Here is a 17,845-nt window from a genome sequence, read left to right as displayed (position 1 = left end):
TCTATGCTCCTTCAGGCTATTAGCCTATCAGTCTATATTTTTTGCCAGAAATTAGCCACCTAGGTTATGCTTATCCGTCACTTCCATAAGAGATTAAAAATATGATAGAAAGTTACAATTCTACAGCAAATATTCTTCATTGATTTTTTTCGCATCGCTAGGATCTCTCCCAAACTTTCAATAGCAATGAAGTGCCAATTAGTATCGATGCCCCTATATTTTGGGGGGGGGGGGGGAAGGGCCCTTTAACACGGGTCCTTGCAAATCTTTAGCCAATATCATTTTCAAGAACAGGCAGATGATGAAAGGACCTCACAAATTCACAATAGAGTGAAGATGGCATACTTATTTTTGCCTGAATGTTACAAAAAAGGAAGGCCTACAATAATTAAATAAAAAATGATTGTCAATGCCGCTATCCAGAGGCATGTATATAGTAGCAAGTTAGAGCAACATTGGGCAGAGGCTCCCCTGGAGTTGAATGAAAGGAAAGAAAGAAAACCACAATGTTGAACTAATAGCGGTTCCAGTAGGTTCTGCGTCTAAACCAGTTGTAATCAGGCAAGCCCTGAATAGGTCCCATGGCCGCAATGGCTATATCCTGCAATGGGGGAAGAATGCCATGAACTACTACACCTTGAAGCATCACACGGCAATAATTGAGATTTCAACCGTTACCTTATCATAAATGAATCGGTTTGCCACGCGTTTAATTGTGCTTGCATCTACTGCATCAATTCTGGCAAACAATTCGGCAAATGGAATTCTTCGGCCATACGTGAGCAACTGAAATTGATGAAGTTTTGTGAATATAGCAATTTGATTATTCAATTTGTTTATTAATTATGATCTTAGTGCCGGGGACAAAAAATGATGCAACATGTCAAGCTAGTCACAATTGAGATGCATAAAAAGCCAGACATCAAAAAAATCAGAGGTTTGACACTATCGCCAACATTGCAAATTCCCTGGTTACTTGTTATGTAGCATGTTTAACATTGTGTTAGAAAACAAAATTTACTATTTCCATTTGAAAATGGAAATACTAACTGTTATGCTACATCTCTGTCACGCATAATAGAAGCTAATTTTAAAATTAAGGATGGTTTGGCATTTCACTTCCATGGTAACTTCTATACTATGGTGAAGGATACTAATTAAGGCCAAAGGCTTGCCTCTCATCCATATGGGGCCTAAAAGAGCTCTGATGTGATATTACATGGTATATTGCATGCTATGGTTTAGGACACCAAGGTATAAGATACCATAAGTTTCAGTGTCCGTGTTTGGTGTTTAAAAGAATCCAGAGACCGATGCTCATACTCTAATCATTTAAGCCTGAAACAGCCACATTCATGGAGAGACCAGAATATTCCAGGTTATGATAAAATAGGAACATAGATGCATCTCAAAAGACCTAATAAATGGACAAATCCGCATCCTCTGAGAAAGGAAAAGGCACAAAAATAAGAACTAAGGTCTAATCAAAATCATCTCAGAAGGCATTCAAACGGTGACCCAAACAATAATCTGAGAAACCAACAAATAGATGTATTAAAGCCTGAGCATGATCAAATGTTAAATATAATTTGCAGCAAACAATTACATATTAAATGTGATTTCCAACAGCATGAGATAAATAAGCAGAAAGCAATTTTACTAATTATCAATTTGGATAACAAAGTCACAAACATGTACATCGGGGATAACGATGGAGACCACGGTGTACTAAAATCTTCATAAATTGAAAAATTTCCCAGCATGTCAATTTGGAATTAAATTGGGGAGACTTGCGAACCATATCCCAATAACAGTTACAGAAGTAACCATGCTATATAAGTTTATATAAGTTGCCATTTTCCAATTACTCCATGTTCATTACCAGCAGCTTTGTTGCCATGGGGCATAATTAGGCTTTCAATGGAAAACAGACCACAATTAAAGTCCTCTTGTTCACTATGAACTCTCCCCTTCCCCACTATTTTATAAGTTTATATCCCAATAACAGTTACAGAAGTACCCATGCTATATAAGTTTATATAAGTTGCCATTTTCCAATTACTCCATGTTCATTACCAGCAGCTTTGTTGCCATGGGGCATAATTAGGCTTTCAATGGAAAACGGAAGATCTAATGTACCTGGCGCCCAATATCTTCAGCCACTGGACTTGTGCCATCTATGTGAAGCAGGAGTGAAGATTTCAACTGAAACAAAAACAAAATTACAGTCACTATAGAACTAGGAATAGATATAGAAATGAATGATCAGAACTACATGAAAGATATTGCAACAAATAAGTGAGAAAGATCAAGATCCACACTGAAGGGAAATTAAACGAAAAGTTGGCATGAAGATTTAAGAGGTTTTCAGATATGAAACTTGTAATAAGTAAAATGTCTAAATATCCTGGAGGGTCTAGCAGAAACCATTGCTAAGCAAGATAATATATGGACTACGTACATATATCCTCGCTAATGTAACCCTTGGCTATGTAAATGTATGATTCAAGCTTCTCAAATGCACCACAGGCATAGAACATCTGTCATAATTTATCCCACCCAGCCCACGATCTTTCGTGAATCAAGCATAAGCAAAATTTAATTTACCGGTAAAATTAGGGGGAATGGATGCAAGCATGGAAGGTCAACACAGGTTTGGTGCCTACCTGATTACGAGCACGTGTGACATCATCTTCTGAAACCCGATAAGCCAACTTGGTGGTCTCATACATTATTGCATAAGCCAAATCATCCAAGCAATCCGGCTGAAAGATATTAAAATTAGAAATATAGTTTTGTCAAAAGAACTCAAGATACAAGATCAGATTTTCTCTGAACAAAAATAAATAAATAAATAAATAAAAAGTCAACATCTTCTTTGAAAAAAAAAATGTCAAGAAAAATCCCAACAAAGTATTCTCCTTACAGCTTAAGCATTACTGCTTCAAACATCAAAACAGTGCATTTAGTTAAAACTTGAGGATTTTTTTCCTCCAGGGTCCAAGTTCGGGGTGAATAACTGTATAAATCATCATAAAGTTAGGAATCCACCTCCCCCCCCCCCAAAAAAAAAAGGTAATCGTCACCACATAACATAAATTGTTTTCTCCCATCGGTTTACAAATTAGAGAGAAGGAACGGCTATATTTCCTAATGAAATGGATCCGGCGCAAGAAGGATAGTCATGCATTAAACCTGTAAGAAACTTCAAGAGGATAAACAAAAAGTCATTTACGCAAGGAAGATATTAGGTTTCTCGTCCTGAAGATTCCCATGTACTCGAATGCAAGGTATGCAGTCAGTTTACTTCACCAAGTTCCAAAACAAGAACTAACTACAAGACTGCTCACCTTAGCAACAGCATAAACACCAAAAAGACCTGTGTCCTTGTAGTTGGTGTTGAAAGCCATCATGCTTTCTGCAACTTCATTAATGCCAACCCGCTGGGCTAACTCAGAACTGTTTGTGCAGTTAGAATCTTCTCAGTACGAGGGGAAATTTTTTGGAAAAAGAAAAGCTCAAGTGACATACCCCATATGTTTTCCACCTCCTGCTGTCTTGTTCCATGAACCCAGCATAGCTTGCATCACCATCAAGGAAATGGAATCAGGATCTGTCCACGATGCTCCTTCAAAAGCTACGGCAAATTGTGCGAGGGGAATATCATCATCAATCATTCTAACCTGTAATACCAAATAAAGGAAACAAAAAATTGATATTACTATCAAAACATGTAAAGGCACAACGGCGTCATGCAATTTATGTAGCCAACACCATCTAGTAGGATAAGACTCGTTATTATATCAACACATGTAAAGATGTGATGTTCTGAACATATACATTCTCACCTCGGACCCAGTAAAAATGGCTGGTTCTTTTGCAACTAATTGAGAAGCTGTAGTAGGATCTGATGACAACTTTGTGAACAGCTTTTTTACTTGCTCAACAATATCTTCATGCTTGACAGCTCCAGATGCAGCTATAACCTGAGAAAGAAAACCCAAAAAGGGAAAAACATTCAGGCTCTCCGCCATATCCTGTTACTAGGTAATAATCTGTATAGTAAGATAAAGGATAATCAAACCTAGAAATACCATGCATCCATCATTAAGAAGGAGATGCATACAAATAGGAACTTAGATTTTCAGCATACCATCCTAGGAGCCGTGTAGTGCGTCTGAATGTAGTTCTGCAGATGATCTTTAGTGATTGTCTTAATATTCTGAGCAGGTCCAAGAATTGTTCTACCCAAAGGAGTGTACTGGAAAGCTGTTGCATGCAAATGGTCAAAAATAACTTCCTCCGTTTGCCCCTCCACCTACAGGCAGTTCCATGAAAAAGAACAAATTAGAATACATAAGACTAAAGTTAAACTTAAGTTGTCCAAATCAAACGGAACAAGATAACTGCGTTAGCATAAAAAATTATACGTTTTATATAATCTTATATTTTGGAAGAAAAAGATAACTACTATAGCAAACAAGATATACAGGAACGTTAAAAAGAAAGAAATAGATATATCCTAAGAAAATCTGCCAAACCTAATAAAATGAGACGTGCGAAGGTTGTCAAAAGTTATGAGCAACGTACGGAAAAACCCCAACTCCTTTACAAGAAAAGTCAAAACCTTGTAATTAGTCCTTAACAAAAACAAACCAAGCCCTAGACATACTTCTCAACGGCATAATCAAGCATACGCCTTTCCAATACCACTGAAATTTAATCCCACATACTTCACATTTAAGAGCTACTAAATTCATAAAAATGATTCACGCTCGATTCTACAATGAAATGTAGTCCTCACTACCTCTTCCATTTCCCTGAGGATCACATCTCGCTCCCGGCTAATTCGGTTCTCGTCAAACTTGGAATTCTGCAATATATCAGATAAAATATCAAGTGCCTTTGGAACATCCTTATCCGTAACCTTAGCGTAGTACGTGGTTTGTTCCCTCGAGGTATAAGCATTCAAATGCCCGCCCATATTCTCTATCTCCTCCTCCAGCTCACGCGCCGTCCTCTTTTCAGTGCCCTTGAAGATCATATGCTCGAGGAAATGTGCGGTCCCATTGGTCTCCTCCGTCTCAAACCGTGATCCTGCGTCGATCCAGACACCAACGGTGGCGGTTTTCGCGGCAAGGTTAGACTCCGTAGCTACGCGTAATCCATTAGGTAGAGTAGTAACACGAGTTTCAGGTGCAGAGAGGATTCGAGTGTGGTCCGATAATGTAGGGCGAGGAGACCCGTATTTGAGGAATCGCGGGTCGGGGTTTTCAAGCTGCTTGAGCTTAGACTTCACGGACTCGGCAAGACGATCATAGATCATAGCATTGGGAGGAGGAGGGGAAGGAAGAGACGGCTCGGTAGCGACAGCCGGGGAGGATGATGAGAATCGGACGGTCTGGTACGCAGATGAGAGAGCAGAGCTGCGACGTCGTTGGGAACGCCCAGCTAAGGTTATTAGGTGCTTGAACGCCATGGCTCAGTACAAGGCTCGCCCTGGCGCAGCTAGGGTTTCAGAGGCGAGAAACAGAGTATCCAGGGGAGGGTGTCTGGACTATGGAATGGAAGGGGAGAAGAGAACAACGGAAATGAAAATAATAATAAAACCTGAGGAAATAATTTATAAAATAAATAATTTTTTAATCATAATTTATAAAATAAATATATAAAAAAAATTTGGTCTCAACTTACATAAAATTATTTATAAATGATTTATATGCAATGCCAAATGAGGCTCAATTTATCCTCTTGAAGATCCATGGTTATATGTTACAATATGCAATAAAAAAGACAATCTATTAACCAATTCCCACAACAATCACATTCACTGCAACCATATTAATTCTACCAGCAATCTAATAGTTGAATTTACTTTTAGAAATTGAAAAAAAAAACAGAGAAACATTTGGTGACCTATGAGCTAATCATACAATTTTAGGTTGATAATTGATTTTGGCATTCACGGAAGTCAATTTACAGAACCAGTTTCATTGGGGACAACCATTGAACACACAAAAAATGATACTCACCTTCATTATGCTACGAGAAGGTAAGATCACAAACCACAAATAGACAAATTTCCGCAAGAAAAGCCAATGTGATGCATTGTTGAAAAACATGATGAAGATCAATGAAAACACTCAATAAATTATTAAGCAAAATTTTTTAATTAACAATCCATCCAAAAATTTGATTTAACAAAACAACAAACTTCTGCCAAATGGGGTAAAATTTGTTGTTCTAATTAGAAAAGTGAGCATTACTTCTTCCAGCAAGATATATTTGTTATATTTTCATTAACATATTTGATGATTGATATTAGGTTAATATGATTTTTGGTTCCTTAAGCTTGTTCTCATTTTTGTTTAGTCCTTCAAATTTCAAATTATAAATTTTGATCCCTCAAAAGACAAAATAGTTCAAATCTTTATTAAATTATAGGGACCAATGTTTTAAATGAAAAAAAAACTTGAGGAACCAAATCTTATGATTTAAAATTTGAGGGATCAAAATTAAAATAAGAATAAACTTAAAAGATAAAAATTATATTAACCCTTAATATTAAATGTTAATTATCAATAGGGTTGGGTCTGACGGATAATATTAATGGGAGTTGGGTCTGAAGTGAAAATTTTTTTTCTGGCTATCTCATTTTATTCTTGTGAAGATTTTCATTTTTCGGTTGGGTACTTCTGCCACACACAAACGGTCTGCAAGTTGAAAGGTGTTCGGTCAACGAAATTCCGAAAGTAGAGCGAGCGAATGTGAGTTTTACTTTTTTACCGACGAAACTTGCTGCCTGTGTGTTTCTCGGTTTCTCTCCTCCCTACGCTCGATCCCAGTTATTTCTGTGTTCTCGGTGGGGCTGCTCAAACCCTAATCAGCTGTACCACTGGGCGAGTCTCTTACAGAGTCATGGCCTTCAAGCACCTTCTATCCTTAGCTCGGCGATCGCAACGACGTTGCTTATCCCCTCTCTCATCTTCATTCCAGGCCGTCCGGTCCTCATCATCTTCTCCGGCCGTCGCTACTCCGTCGGCCCCTCCTTCCCCGCCTCCTCCCAATGTCATGATCTATGATCGGCTCGCTGAGGCTGTGAAATCCAAGCTCACGCAGCTCGAAAACCCCGACCCACGATTCCTCAAATATGGGTCTCCTCGCCCCACCTTGTCGGATCATACTCGGATTCTTTCTGCACCCGAAACTCGCGTTACCACCCTTCCTAATGGACTTCGGGTGGCCACGGAGTCAAACCTTGCCGCGAAAACAGCAACAGTCGGCGTCTGGATTGACGCAGGATCGCGGTTTGAGACCGAGGAGACTAACGGGACGGCACATTTCCTCGAGCACATGATCTTTAAGGGTACTGAGAAGAGGACAGCTCGCGAGCTGGAGGAGGAGATTGAGAATATGGGTGGGCATTTGAATGCTTACACGTCGAGGGAACAAACTACTTATTATGCCAAGGTTACGGATAAGGATGTTCCTAAGGCACTTGATATTTTGTCTGATATATTGCAGAATTCGAAGTTTGATGAGAACCGAATCAGCCGGGAGCGCGATGTGATACTCAGGGAAATGGAAGAGGTAATGGGATTACTTTTCGTTGTAGAATTGAGACAGTATTCTAGCTCGTTGCAGCAAATTCAGACAATAATTGGTAAATGTTATCTATTTTATCTTGTCTATGCTAGTTGCGGGGGCAAAATAATTGATCGTATATGAAGCTTGTCATTTTGTTGACTTGATAGTTTTTAAATCTGAAGCTCGTAGGCTCAAAAAGGCATAAGCTTGATGGGTTAGTTTAGTGTTTTTTGGTTTACTTTTCGGATTCAATTTTCTTCTTGTTGTGGACTAAAAACAAGGTTTTGACTTTTGCTACAAAGGAGGTTGGTTGTACTTCCTGTAGCATCAAATTGTAAAAACCTTCCCACTTTGCTCCATATGCTGTTTATTTGTTGAGGTGTCTCTTTGCAACTTTATATTAGGCCCGTTTACAACAGCTTATAATAAGTAGCTTTTCAATAGTGATTTACGGAATACGAGATAAGTATGTGAGAGAAGTTTTATTTTGGCTTACGTGAAACGGGCTTATGGGAAATTTCCACCGCTCTACCAAACGGGACATTGTATACTAAAACGGTTATCTTTTTCTTCAAAATAAGATAATAGTCGAATAAGCGGGTTCTAATTTTTGTGTTTGGCATTGCAGCTTAAGTAACTGTTTCTAGTATTTTTAAAGTTTTCTCTTTTACTGTCGTAATATCTTGTTCCGGCTAAATGAACTACTCTAAATTAGTAGGTTATGCTTGCAAAGTTTTTCTTAGCTTCTTACATGTAGTGTTGGACATAGTTGAATTGTATTGTATAATTTATCATGCTATCTTTTATTTTCTAATTTGTTTATTTGTTTATTACATGGAACCGCTGGTAGGTTGAGGGGCAAACAGAGGAAGTCATTTTTGACCATTTGCATGCAACAGCTTTCCAGTACACTCCTTTGGGTAGAACTATTCTTGGACCTGCTCAGAACATTAAGACAATCACCAAAGGTCATTTACAGAGCTACATTCAGACACACTACACAGCTCCCAGGATGGTATGTTTGAAATCCTGAGTTCTTATTTCTATGTACGACCTTGTTAATGGCGGACGCATAGCATTGCTGGAGACATGGCTATCTTGTAACTTTTTTTTTGACGCAGATCATTATTTAGTACTGGAATATGGTATTTAGCCTGATGGCTATTCTCTTTTTGGGTCTGCTTTCTCAGGTTATAGCTGCATCTGGAGCTGTCAAGCATGAAGATATTGTTGAGCAAGTGAAAAATTTATTCACAAAGTTGTCAGCAGATCCCACTACTGCTTCTCAATTAGTGGCAAAAGAACCAGCTATTTTTACTGGTTCTGAGGTGAGAATCTATATACATAGCTGAGTACATTACAACTAACTGTGTAGTGATAGCAATATTTTATAACAACTTCCTTTCACTACTGCTGTGATACAGGTTAGAATGATTGATGATGATATTCCCCTCGCCCAATTTGCAGTGGCTTTTGAAGGAGCAGCGTGGACAGATCCCGATTCCATTTCCCTTATGGTCATGCAGGCTATGTTGGGCTCTTGGAACAAGGCAGCAGGAGGTGGAAAACATATGGGGTACGTTACTTGAATTTTTTTTTCCTTTTTCAAAGTAAATATTTCAACTTCACGGACACCTGGGCTAAGAAAATTTTAACTGCATGAACAGTTCTGAGTTGGCACAACGGGTTGGCATTAATGAAGTTGCGGAAAGCATGATGGCTTTCAACACCAACTATAAGGATACTGGTCTTTTTGGCGTTTATGCTGTTGCTAAGGTGAGTCATCATGTAGGTTTGGTATTGAAACTGATTAAAATATGCTAGAGCACAATACAGATATGTATGTATGAGCGTATTTGTGTGTGTATATTAATATTCACATTAATGATGGCAAAAAAAAAAAAAATTACAGTGAAGCTTGAGGATAAGAAATCAAATATCTTTCTTGTAACAAAATACTGCACCCCCTCCCCAAAAAAATGTCTTTAGAGTTTCATGTTTTTTTCCACAACGATTTAGTGTAGAAAATATGAAGATTATGGTGCAGGGTCTTTATATATCAGCATGTTCAAGTTGATTAAGGTGCTAGTGTATCAAAAGATATCTTGATGTTGGAAATGGTATCATTACTAAGTACTTGTTTCCATAACATAGTTTTGACCAAAGCAACGTGAATGTAGCGTTGCCTTGAAAGTTTTAAAATCACTTTTTCAACACAAAGTCATTGAGTTGGTAATAAAGTGCAGTGTCTAATATTTGATTTGTTGATTTGTTTTGCAATAAACTTTTCCCTCATGTCTTCAAGTGTTTTTTTCCCCGCCCTGCAGAACCATATCTCTAATTTTTAATTCTTTCAGCCTGATTGTTTGGATGACTTGGCCTATGCAATAATGTATGAGACCACCAAGTTGGCTTATCGTGTTTCAGAAGATGATGTCACACGAGCTCGTAATCAGGTAGGCACCTTTGTTGGTTTTCTGGTATTATGGTCCGTCCATCTAATTCGAGTTGAGAAATGGAATTTCACTGATGCTTAGTACAAGAAAATACTTAATGGATTAGTATGTCCCTGACGTAGCATCTGAAAGGGATAAAATTATGTGATTGTGGCACATGCTTGGTTTGGTCATTTGTGCCCCAAGGTTGATCAGATCTTCCCATATGTACATTCTCCAGTACACCCCTAAATACCTTTGAAATCATCAAGCTGAGTTTTCTTTCAATTCTTCTCCAGTATGGATCGTGATCCTTTGCATTTATTTATTGTAAAATCTGTGGTTGATGTGACTCTACCTGTAATTCATTCTTGTAGCCTGTTCCTAGTTATAGTGACTGCTATTTGTATTTATTTCAGTTGAAATCTTCACTGCTGCTGCACATAGATGGTACCAGTCCAGTGGCTGAAGATATCGGGCGCCAGGTACGTAATTAGATTTTTATTCACGCTCCTTGTAAATAAAAGCAATGGGAAGGGGAAGGTTCACTCTAAAGGAAGGAAAGTACCTGTATTTGTGCAATTATCAGTGAATCAAGCTTAATTATATTGAATGATAATGAAGTTGCTTGCAGTCGTAATGGACATGAGAATAATTGGAAAATGATGTAGTTTGGGTACTTCTGCAACTAAATCCTTTGCATACTGATTACAAGTCTCCATTAGTAATTCTAAAAACGTTAGAAAACATTTTTAAGTAAGGAAGCATTTGAGTGCACCGTCATCTAAACTCATGTTTTGATGTCAGTTGATATCCGATGTGCTTTTGTTTGGTCCTCTCCTATTAGTATGATAAGAGTTGGGTGTCATGGAATATTATCGTATTGTTTGGTGTGAAATGCCATGCACATAATTTCATGGTGTTCTAAGGACAAAAAGGAGTTTAGCCGTCATACCAGACATGGACATTTCAAGTAACAAGTATCAAAGCTTTTGTCTGATTGCTATTAATACCACTCACTATCTTTTCTTTCGACATTTTTCATCTGTCAACATGGATACCATGGAATCTTATGTATTATCAGACCCGTAATGTACAAGATACCATGTAATGTGAAACTGAAATAGCAGCTTATCAAATTCCTATTTCGTTTCCAATCTACCTTGTGTTATGTTGGACAGAAATGGGAATGTAGAAGGGACCATTCTTATTTTCAAACGGAAACATAATTTTTAGCAAGCTAACAGGGGTAACATGACTGGATTCTTTTCTGTTGGCCTAGAAAGCATGAACAGATTCTTCTGTAACCGCAATAGCATACATGTCAGAAGACAAAGTAATGGGGGAGAGAGTGATGTTTCTGGCAAGATTGTGTCAAACCCTTCGTTGTCTGATCTGATGTCATTAATCTGTATTCCAGCTTTTCAATAGGGACTAGCTTGTTATGCGGCAGCACTTTGCCTCTTACACTAGATCTATAATTGTTAACGAATTGTTCTATTCACAAATTTTATCAATTTCAGTTACTCACGTATGGTCGAAGAATTCCATATGCTGAATTGTTTGCTAGAATCGATGCTGTAGATGCAAGCACAATTAAACGTGTGGCAAACCGATTCATTTATGACAAGGTAATTTTTGAGATCTCTTGAAACGTACTTATTCCTATGTGATGCTTGTGGATGTATGGTTCATGGAATGCTCCCCCACTGCAGGATGTAGCTATTGCAGCCATGGGACCTATTCAGGGCTTGCCTGATTACAACTGGTTCAGACGCAGAACCTACTGGAACCGCTATTAGTTTATTGTAGTTTTCTTTCTTCTCTTTGCTTTTTGACTGCACAGGGAGTGTGGCCCAATGTTTTGTTTCAATTTACTACGTACATGCCTTTGGATGAGGCGTGGCAATAATTTTTTATTTAATTGTTATAGGCCTTCCTTTTTGTAACATTCTTGCAAACAATAAGCATGCCATCTTCACTCACTTGAGTGTTGTAATTGTGACATTAGGAGGATGTGGGCTACAATGTGACCGGCATTTTTTTAAAAAAAAAAATTATCAATATTAATATTGACTCTTGATAGATGGATGAGTTCTCACCTGGTTCAAGCCTTTCTCAGACGTTTGCGTGACTTGTGTCATTGTGTGCTAGGAGAAATTACATCAAAGATTCAGATAGCGTGATGAGTTCAGAGGATGTGAAAATTTGTAATTTTAATTATTATTCTTAAAAGTTAGTCGATCAAATCCTTATCTGTACTTGGGGGTGTTTTAGAGTGAATTATGATTTGAAAATAGTTCTAAAAAATAGATTTTAAAAGAATAGGTTTTATGAATAAATCTTGGCAAAATAGATTTTAAGAATAGATTGTGAAAAAAATGACTTTAATAAAATGAAGATGTTTGAATGGTGTTGTCAGAAATTTTTTTCATATACAAATTATTAAGAAGATATAAATTAATATGATAATTATATAAAAAATAGATTTTAATTTATATTTTTGTCTGAAATTATATGTGAAAAAAAATAATTAATTAATATTATTTTTTGTTTTTAATATAAAAGTTAATTGGATATTCAATGTGATTATCAAAATAGGATTTCAATCTATTTGTTCTCATATATATTTATTTTTTATATCCCAAAGCATGGTTTTATATCTTTAAAAACAAAAAAATTTCATTTTATGAAAAACCATGGTTTTAATCATGGTTTTCAATTTAAAAGTGATTTTGTGCAAAATTACGATGTTTGGCTATTTTTTTCCCGAACCGTGATGGTTTTTTTTTTTTTGGTTGCCCACCCAGTTCACCGGAGCTTTGCTCCGACTACATCTGGATCCGACCCGCGTCGCGCACCTGGCTGTGATGGTGAGTCTCCCAACGGGGATTTCTGCATACGCTGAGGCTCGAACTCGAGACCTCGCTTAAGCGGTACCAAGCCGCTTATCATTTGGACCAACCCCCATTGGTGAACCGTGATGGTTTTAATGGTAGTTTCATTCACCTGTTTCCCTCTCACCAAACAAGCCTTCAATGATCCATGTCTATGAAGGAAAATGAATTGCTATTTTTGGAGGGGGGAAAAAACAATTATAGTAACCTTTGGAATTCATTGCACAGAAATAAATAAACTCTTTTCACATACTTATCTTGTATTCTATAAAACACTCTTAAAAAATTAATCCAACCACTTTTTAGCGGGTGATATATGTCCGTGCATGTTTAAAAAGAATATATCTTCCATTAGATAGTTGGAAGTAAAATGATCCTACCTCATCTTCTTAATATAAAAGCTTATCTCTAATATAAAGCCTAGTTGAAAATTAGATTTACTCCTAAATATAAAATTTAAGTATTCATATTAATTGTATATATTAAAGATTTCTAGTTAAGAATTAGTTCCGATGGACATAATTAAATAAAGTAATTTTAAAAAAAATTACCACACATTGTTATAATTAATCAATTTAACTAATTTTCTTAATATTTCTAAATTAATTATTTTACTTTTATATTAAGAGTAGGAGGTATTATTTCATGTATTTGTGCATGAGTAACAGAGGCGGAATGCTAGTAGGGGAAGAAAAATCAATGGAAAAAAATTGTTATTTTTCATAATGTAATAGTCAATAATTTTTTTCCTTTTGCCAACTATAATCAATAAATTACATTTTGGTCTTTCAATCTAATTATATCATATTATAAAAATCAACCTACTCAAGACTTTTATTATTGAACTTTCCAATAAAATACAAGGGAGAATAACATGTAAATACAATATAAAGGACTTAAAATAGAGAGAATTAAAAACAGAACACCTCTGCAGTTTGGAACAGCATCACAAAAGTATGGGACTAGTTCTATCAAGGTGTAGGTCGAAGGATTAAAAGTGGTAATCAAACTCACTTCTGGTGGGATCTATGGACACAGCTGGAAATACTACTAATACACCTAGCAGAAAGAAATGTAGCAAGCATTATTCCTGGTGAAAAGGTGAGCCAATTCATTCTCCCTAATGGTTGTTGGGACGTGCACAGATGGAAGGATTTCTTTCCTGATGAAGTTGTTGCAATGCTTGAGAAGATGAAAGCACCATGTAGTAGTGAGGAAGATAAATTTTGGTGGCAAGCAACTTCTGATGGGAATTTCAGTGTCAAAGCTGCTTACAATATGACCTTCAAACATACTCACACCAATAATAGAGCTCAGTGGAAGACAATCTGGAAGCTTCCGATACTAGAAAAAATGAAATTTTTCATATGGCAAGCTATTCAAGAGGGATTACCTACCAACGCACTTAGAAAACAGAGAGGAATCCAAACAAGTGAAGAGTGCCCTTTTGAGTGCTTAAGTAAGGAAAACACTATATTTTGAGAGATTGTGAGATTGTCAGAGAAATCTGGATAAACATTGTGCATCCCAATCTTCTTTTTAGTTTTTTTCAATCTAACTTGTAACTTTGGATGAAGGAGAACTTATCAAAAGGAGCGGGAAACGCCTATTTTGCAAAGTGGATTTGGTCTAAGGTCTTTATCACTACATGCTGGCTTATCTGGAAGAACAGATGCAGAGATGTACTTGAAGGGCAACGGTATTCAGCCAAGGAAATCAGACATGCACTACTTCACCAGCTAATGGAGACTACGAAAAGAGGAAGACTGCAACATATGATCTTTGGATCCACAATGACTTGTGAAGGAACTTGGAGCCCCCCACTGGAAGGAGTCATGAGACTTGATGTAGATGGCTCCATGAATCAGCACCGACAGGCAGCATGTGGAGGTCTAGTAAGAGACGCTACAGGCAGATGGCGCATTGGATTTCGGAGACGACTAGGAGTCCTTCCACCGACTGTGGCTGAACTAATGGCCTTACTAACAGGTCTGCAAATGTGTAAACAGCAAGGTTTCAGTAAGATTGTGGTCTTCACATACTCTATTGAAGTTCTTAGATTGATCGTAACCAAAAGAGGTGCAAACCACTTTCTACCTAGTGAAATAACAGAAATCCGGGAGCTAATTTACTCAGATTTGGACATCAGCATCAATCACGCACCACGGAATGTAATCTGTTGTGCAAACTTGTTGGCCAAAAAGGCACAGGACATACAAGAAGAAATGATCTATTGGTAGAGGCCCCCACTAGAATGTTTAAACCGATTACAAGATGACATGGCATTAGCCCCCTCACCTGCCACCAACATCTAAATCAAGTTTTCTTGCCTCGTAAAAAAAAAAGAGAATTAATGAACTGTTGAGGAAGAAAAGATATTAATGGACAACCATGTGGTTGGGGAAGATGCTAATGGATCATATTCCGTGGCTGCCACCACCGTTGTGGCTGGCATCATGGTGGCCCTGTGGTGGTGGCTGTGGCAGCTGCTCCTATGATGGTGATAATAACTGTTGTGGTGGCTACTACTGCTATCATTGTCATTGTTGTTGTTATTACTGTGGCAGTCATCACCGCCACCATCTGTGGCATCGTCTTTGCCATCTCTAACATGAGCTTTGCATAGACATATTGTAAGGATTTGTTTGGGATAGCAATAAAAAGACCACTTATAAGCATGCTTTACGTAAGCAGAAACAAAATTTTCTCATATATTTATCTTATATTTTGTGAATCACGATTGAGAAAATATTTATGAGCTATTCCAAACAGTTCCTAATTCAACACAACATTGTGAGTATAAGGAAAAACACGATGAAGCCAACAGCCATGCCGATGATTGCTCCTGAACTTAGCTCCATTGAAGCCTCTGCTGCAATGGCCATACCCGATCTACTGGTCTGCTTTTTTATCAAGTTTCAATTCCATACTGAGATTCAAATTCCAGATATTTTGAAACTAATAATTTTGTGGCGCGTGGCTTTCGCAGAACTATACAAATATGCCCTACATATTCATTATAATATGTAATTAAGATTTAATTAATCGTGGAGAAATTAATTTAAATTGACTCTCATAACCATAATGAGTAATGACTGTCATTGCTAATGTCTTCTGCTAATTTCTCAATTTGATATATATTGTATGCTTTTAATCACGGGTACTGGATTTAATATATTTTAAATAATTCTGTCCGAGATGAATATATAAATATATATTTTTGGTACAAGTCCGAGATAAATATATTAAAGTAGTTTTGTGGCATAAAATGCAAAAATTATAAAATTAGTTAAACACATTAAGTTATGTATATGATTCGAAGCCATCACAAGTTTGTGTATGCTTTCTCTACTTATCTTTCCTTTGCTTTAAAGTGTTCTATAGGATTGTATAAATTTTGGTTTGATAAATTAAGTGGGACCTTAAAACAGTTTTTTGAAGGAACCATATATATTTTTTCAAAAGAAGGATAAAAACATTTCTGAAGTCAACACTTCAGTGCTCAACATCCTTTCTTACATTATGTTGGAACTGAATGAGAAAGGATTGGTTAAAACTCTGCTTAATGCTAAAATGTTTTTTTTTCTAGGCACAAATATTCTTTTATAGTAATTAATTTTGTTTAAGGCACTCTCAAACATTAAATGTAAGTATTTTTGACTGAGAATTCAAACATTGATTTATCACGTTATAAAGGATTAGTCTTTTATATTAAACCCGTCCACTGGTGCACGCTTTTAGGTGCAAAATTGGGCCTACATATGAGACCATGCAAAATGCGGGCCTACTCTCCCCCCGAACGGAGTACTCATAAGGAGCCTTGGGCTATTCGCTGAGTCATTGGCTAATTATAACAGGCCCAATATACTTCATGACAAGAAAAGCCCAGTTTGATGAAACTCTTCTCTGTGTGTGTGTGTTTTGTTTTTTGCTTTCCAAGTCAACGGAATCTTCGGTCCCCATATTTTGATAAGAACCTGTTTGTAAACTATAAACAAAGTCTTATAATTAGAACCAGAAATAATATTCTAGACTTAAAATGCAACTTTATCCATAAAATATTCCCTCATGCGCATTTAACAATATAATTTTTTTATAAGTTCAATAGTACACGCAAACTTTTTCAAACGGAGTAAAAATGGCATCCCTATTGATTGTTTCAAACACCTGTTACTTTATTTTAATGAGTTCCCCTTAATTGTATGTCTAGATCAACACTGGTTCACTTGTTCAGCTCCAGAAATCTCCAATCCCAGGTTTCTTCTCTCCGACAATCTTTTGGAACCGGTGCCGGAGGAGTAACATTAAAGCAAATATTTATGGTGGCCCCAGGAATTAGTACAAGATCTTTTAAAACATTATGTTAAAGCACACATCTATGGTGCGCCAAGTAATATTAATACGTTAATGGGTTAACATGCGATTGAAAGTAAAGAAGTGACGATTAGGTTTGTTGTTTGGAACAGGCGAAGATCACAATGAACAAAGACCAAAAGTTAGTAACTTACAAATGAATGAATGATATTAATATGTTATATTCTATCTTATCCAACATTATATTTATGAATCCCTTGTTCCCGAAAAGGATATGTTATTTTAGTTTTAGTAACTTTCTTGATCCTAATCATTAACGACGTGGAAAGATCTACAAAAGGATATTTTATAAATATATATATGATATTGGATAATTGACAGCTAAAAAATCATGAAGGAAATTAATTCCTTCATATGGGTTAGCTATCCCAACTGGCATGTATACTGAACTCTGAGCTATAGGCTATTGACCTAGATTCGCTCATATATTTGCAGGGGGTAAATATAATACTCTTTTATGCGGTGGTTAATTGCAAAGAAAAGACTGCCTACAAAAACAATTAATATTACCTCTGGTTGTTAATGTAAAAACTAAATAACTAATTTCAGAAG

The 17,845-nt window shown here is 36.8% G+C and overlaps 2 protein-coding genes across 2 annotated transcripts; one reads left to right on the top strand and one right to left on the bottom strand.

The window, feature by feature from the left end:
* Positions 1-121: 121 nt before the first annotated feature.
* Positions 122-5,555, bottom strand: LOC114723305 (probable mitochondrial-processing peptidase subunit beta, mitochondrial). The gene is made up of 9 exons (XM_028909499.1): positions 4,808-5,555; positions 4,154-4,318; positions 3,849-3,986; positions 3,532-3,683; positions 3,351-3,459; positions 2,667-2,765; positions 2,140-2,205; positions 679-786; positions 122-601 (listed from the first exon to the last, which is right to left on the bottom strand). The coding sequence occupies exons 1-9, from the start codon at positions 5,477-5,479 to the stop codon at positions 515-517; spliced, it is 1,596 nt and encodes a 531-aa protein (XP_028765332.1). The 5' UTR covers positions 5,480-5,555; the 3' UTR covers positions 122-514.
* A 1,221-nt stretch (positions 5,556-6,776) lies between these two features.
* On the top strand, positions 6,777-12,109 carry LOC114723304 (probable mitochondrial-processing peptidase subunit beta, mitochondrial). The gene is made up of 8 exons (XM_028909498.1): positions 6,777-7,590; positions 8,438-8,602; positions 8,778-8,915; positions 9,012-9,163; positions 9,255-9,363; positions 9,945-10,043; positions 10,442-10,507; positions 11,546-12,109. Exons 1-8 carry the CDS (start codon positions 6,919-6,921, stop codon positions 11,672-11,674), a joined length of 1,530 nt encoding a protein of 509 aa, XP_028765331.1. The 5' UTR covers positions 6,777-6,918; the 3' UTR covers positions 11,675-12,109.
* The last annotated feature ends 5,736 nt before the right edge of the window (positions 12,110-17,845 follow it).

This window comes from Neltuma alba, unplaced genomic scaffold (assembly GCF_004799145.2).
Source record: "Neltuma alba isolate B1F8T4 unplaced genomic scaffold, ASM479914v2 tig00012131_pilon, whole genome shotgun sequence".
Classification (NCBI taxonomy): Eukaryota; Viridiplantae; Streptophyta; class Magnoliopsida; order Fabales; family Fabaceae; genus Neltuma; species Neltuma alba.
The sequence above is the reverse complement of the archived record's forward strand: the minus strand, read 5'-3'. Positions and strand labels throughout refer to the sequence as shown.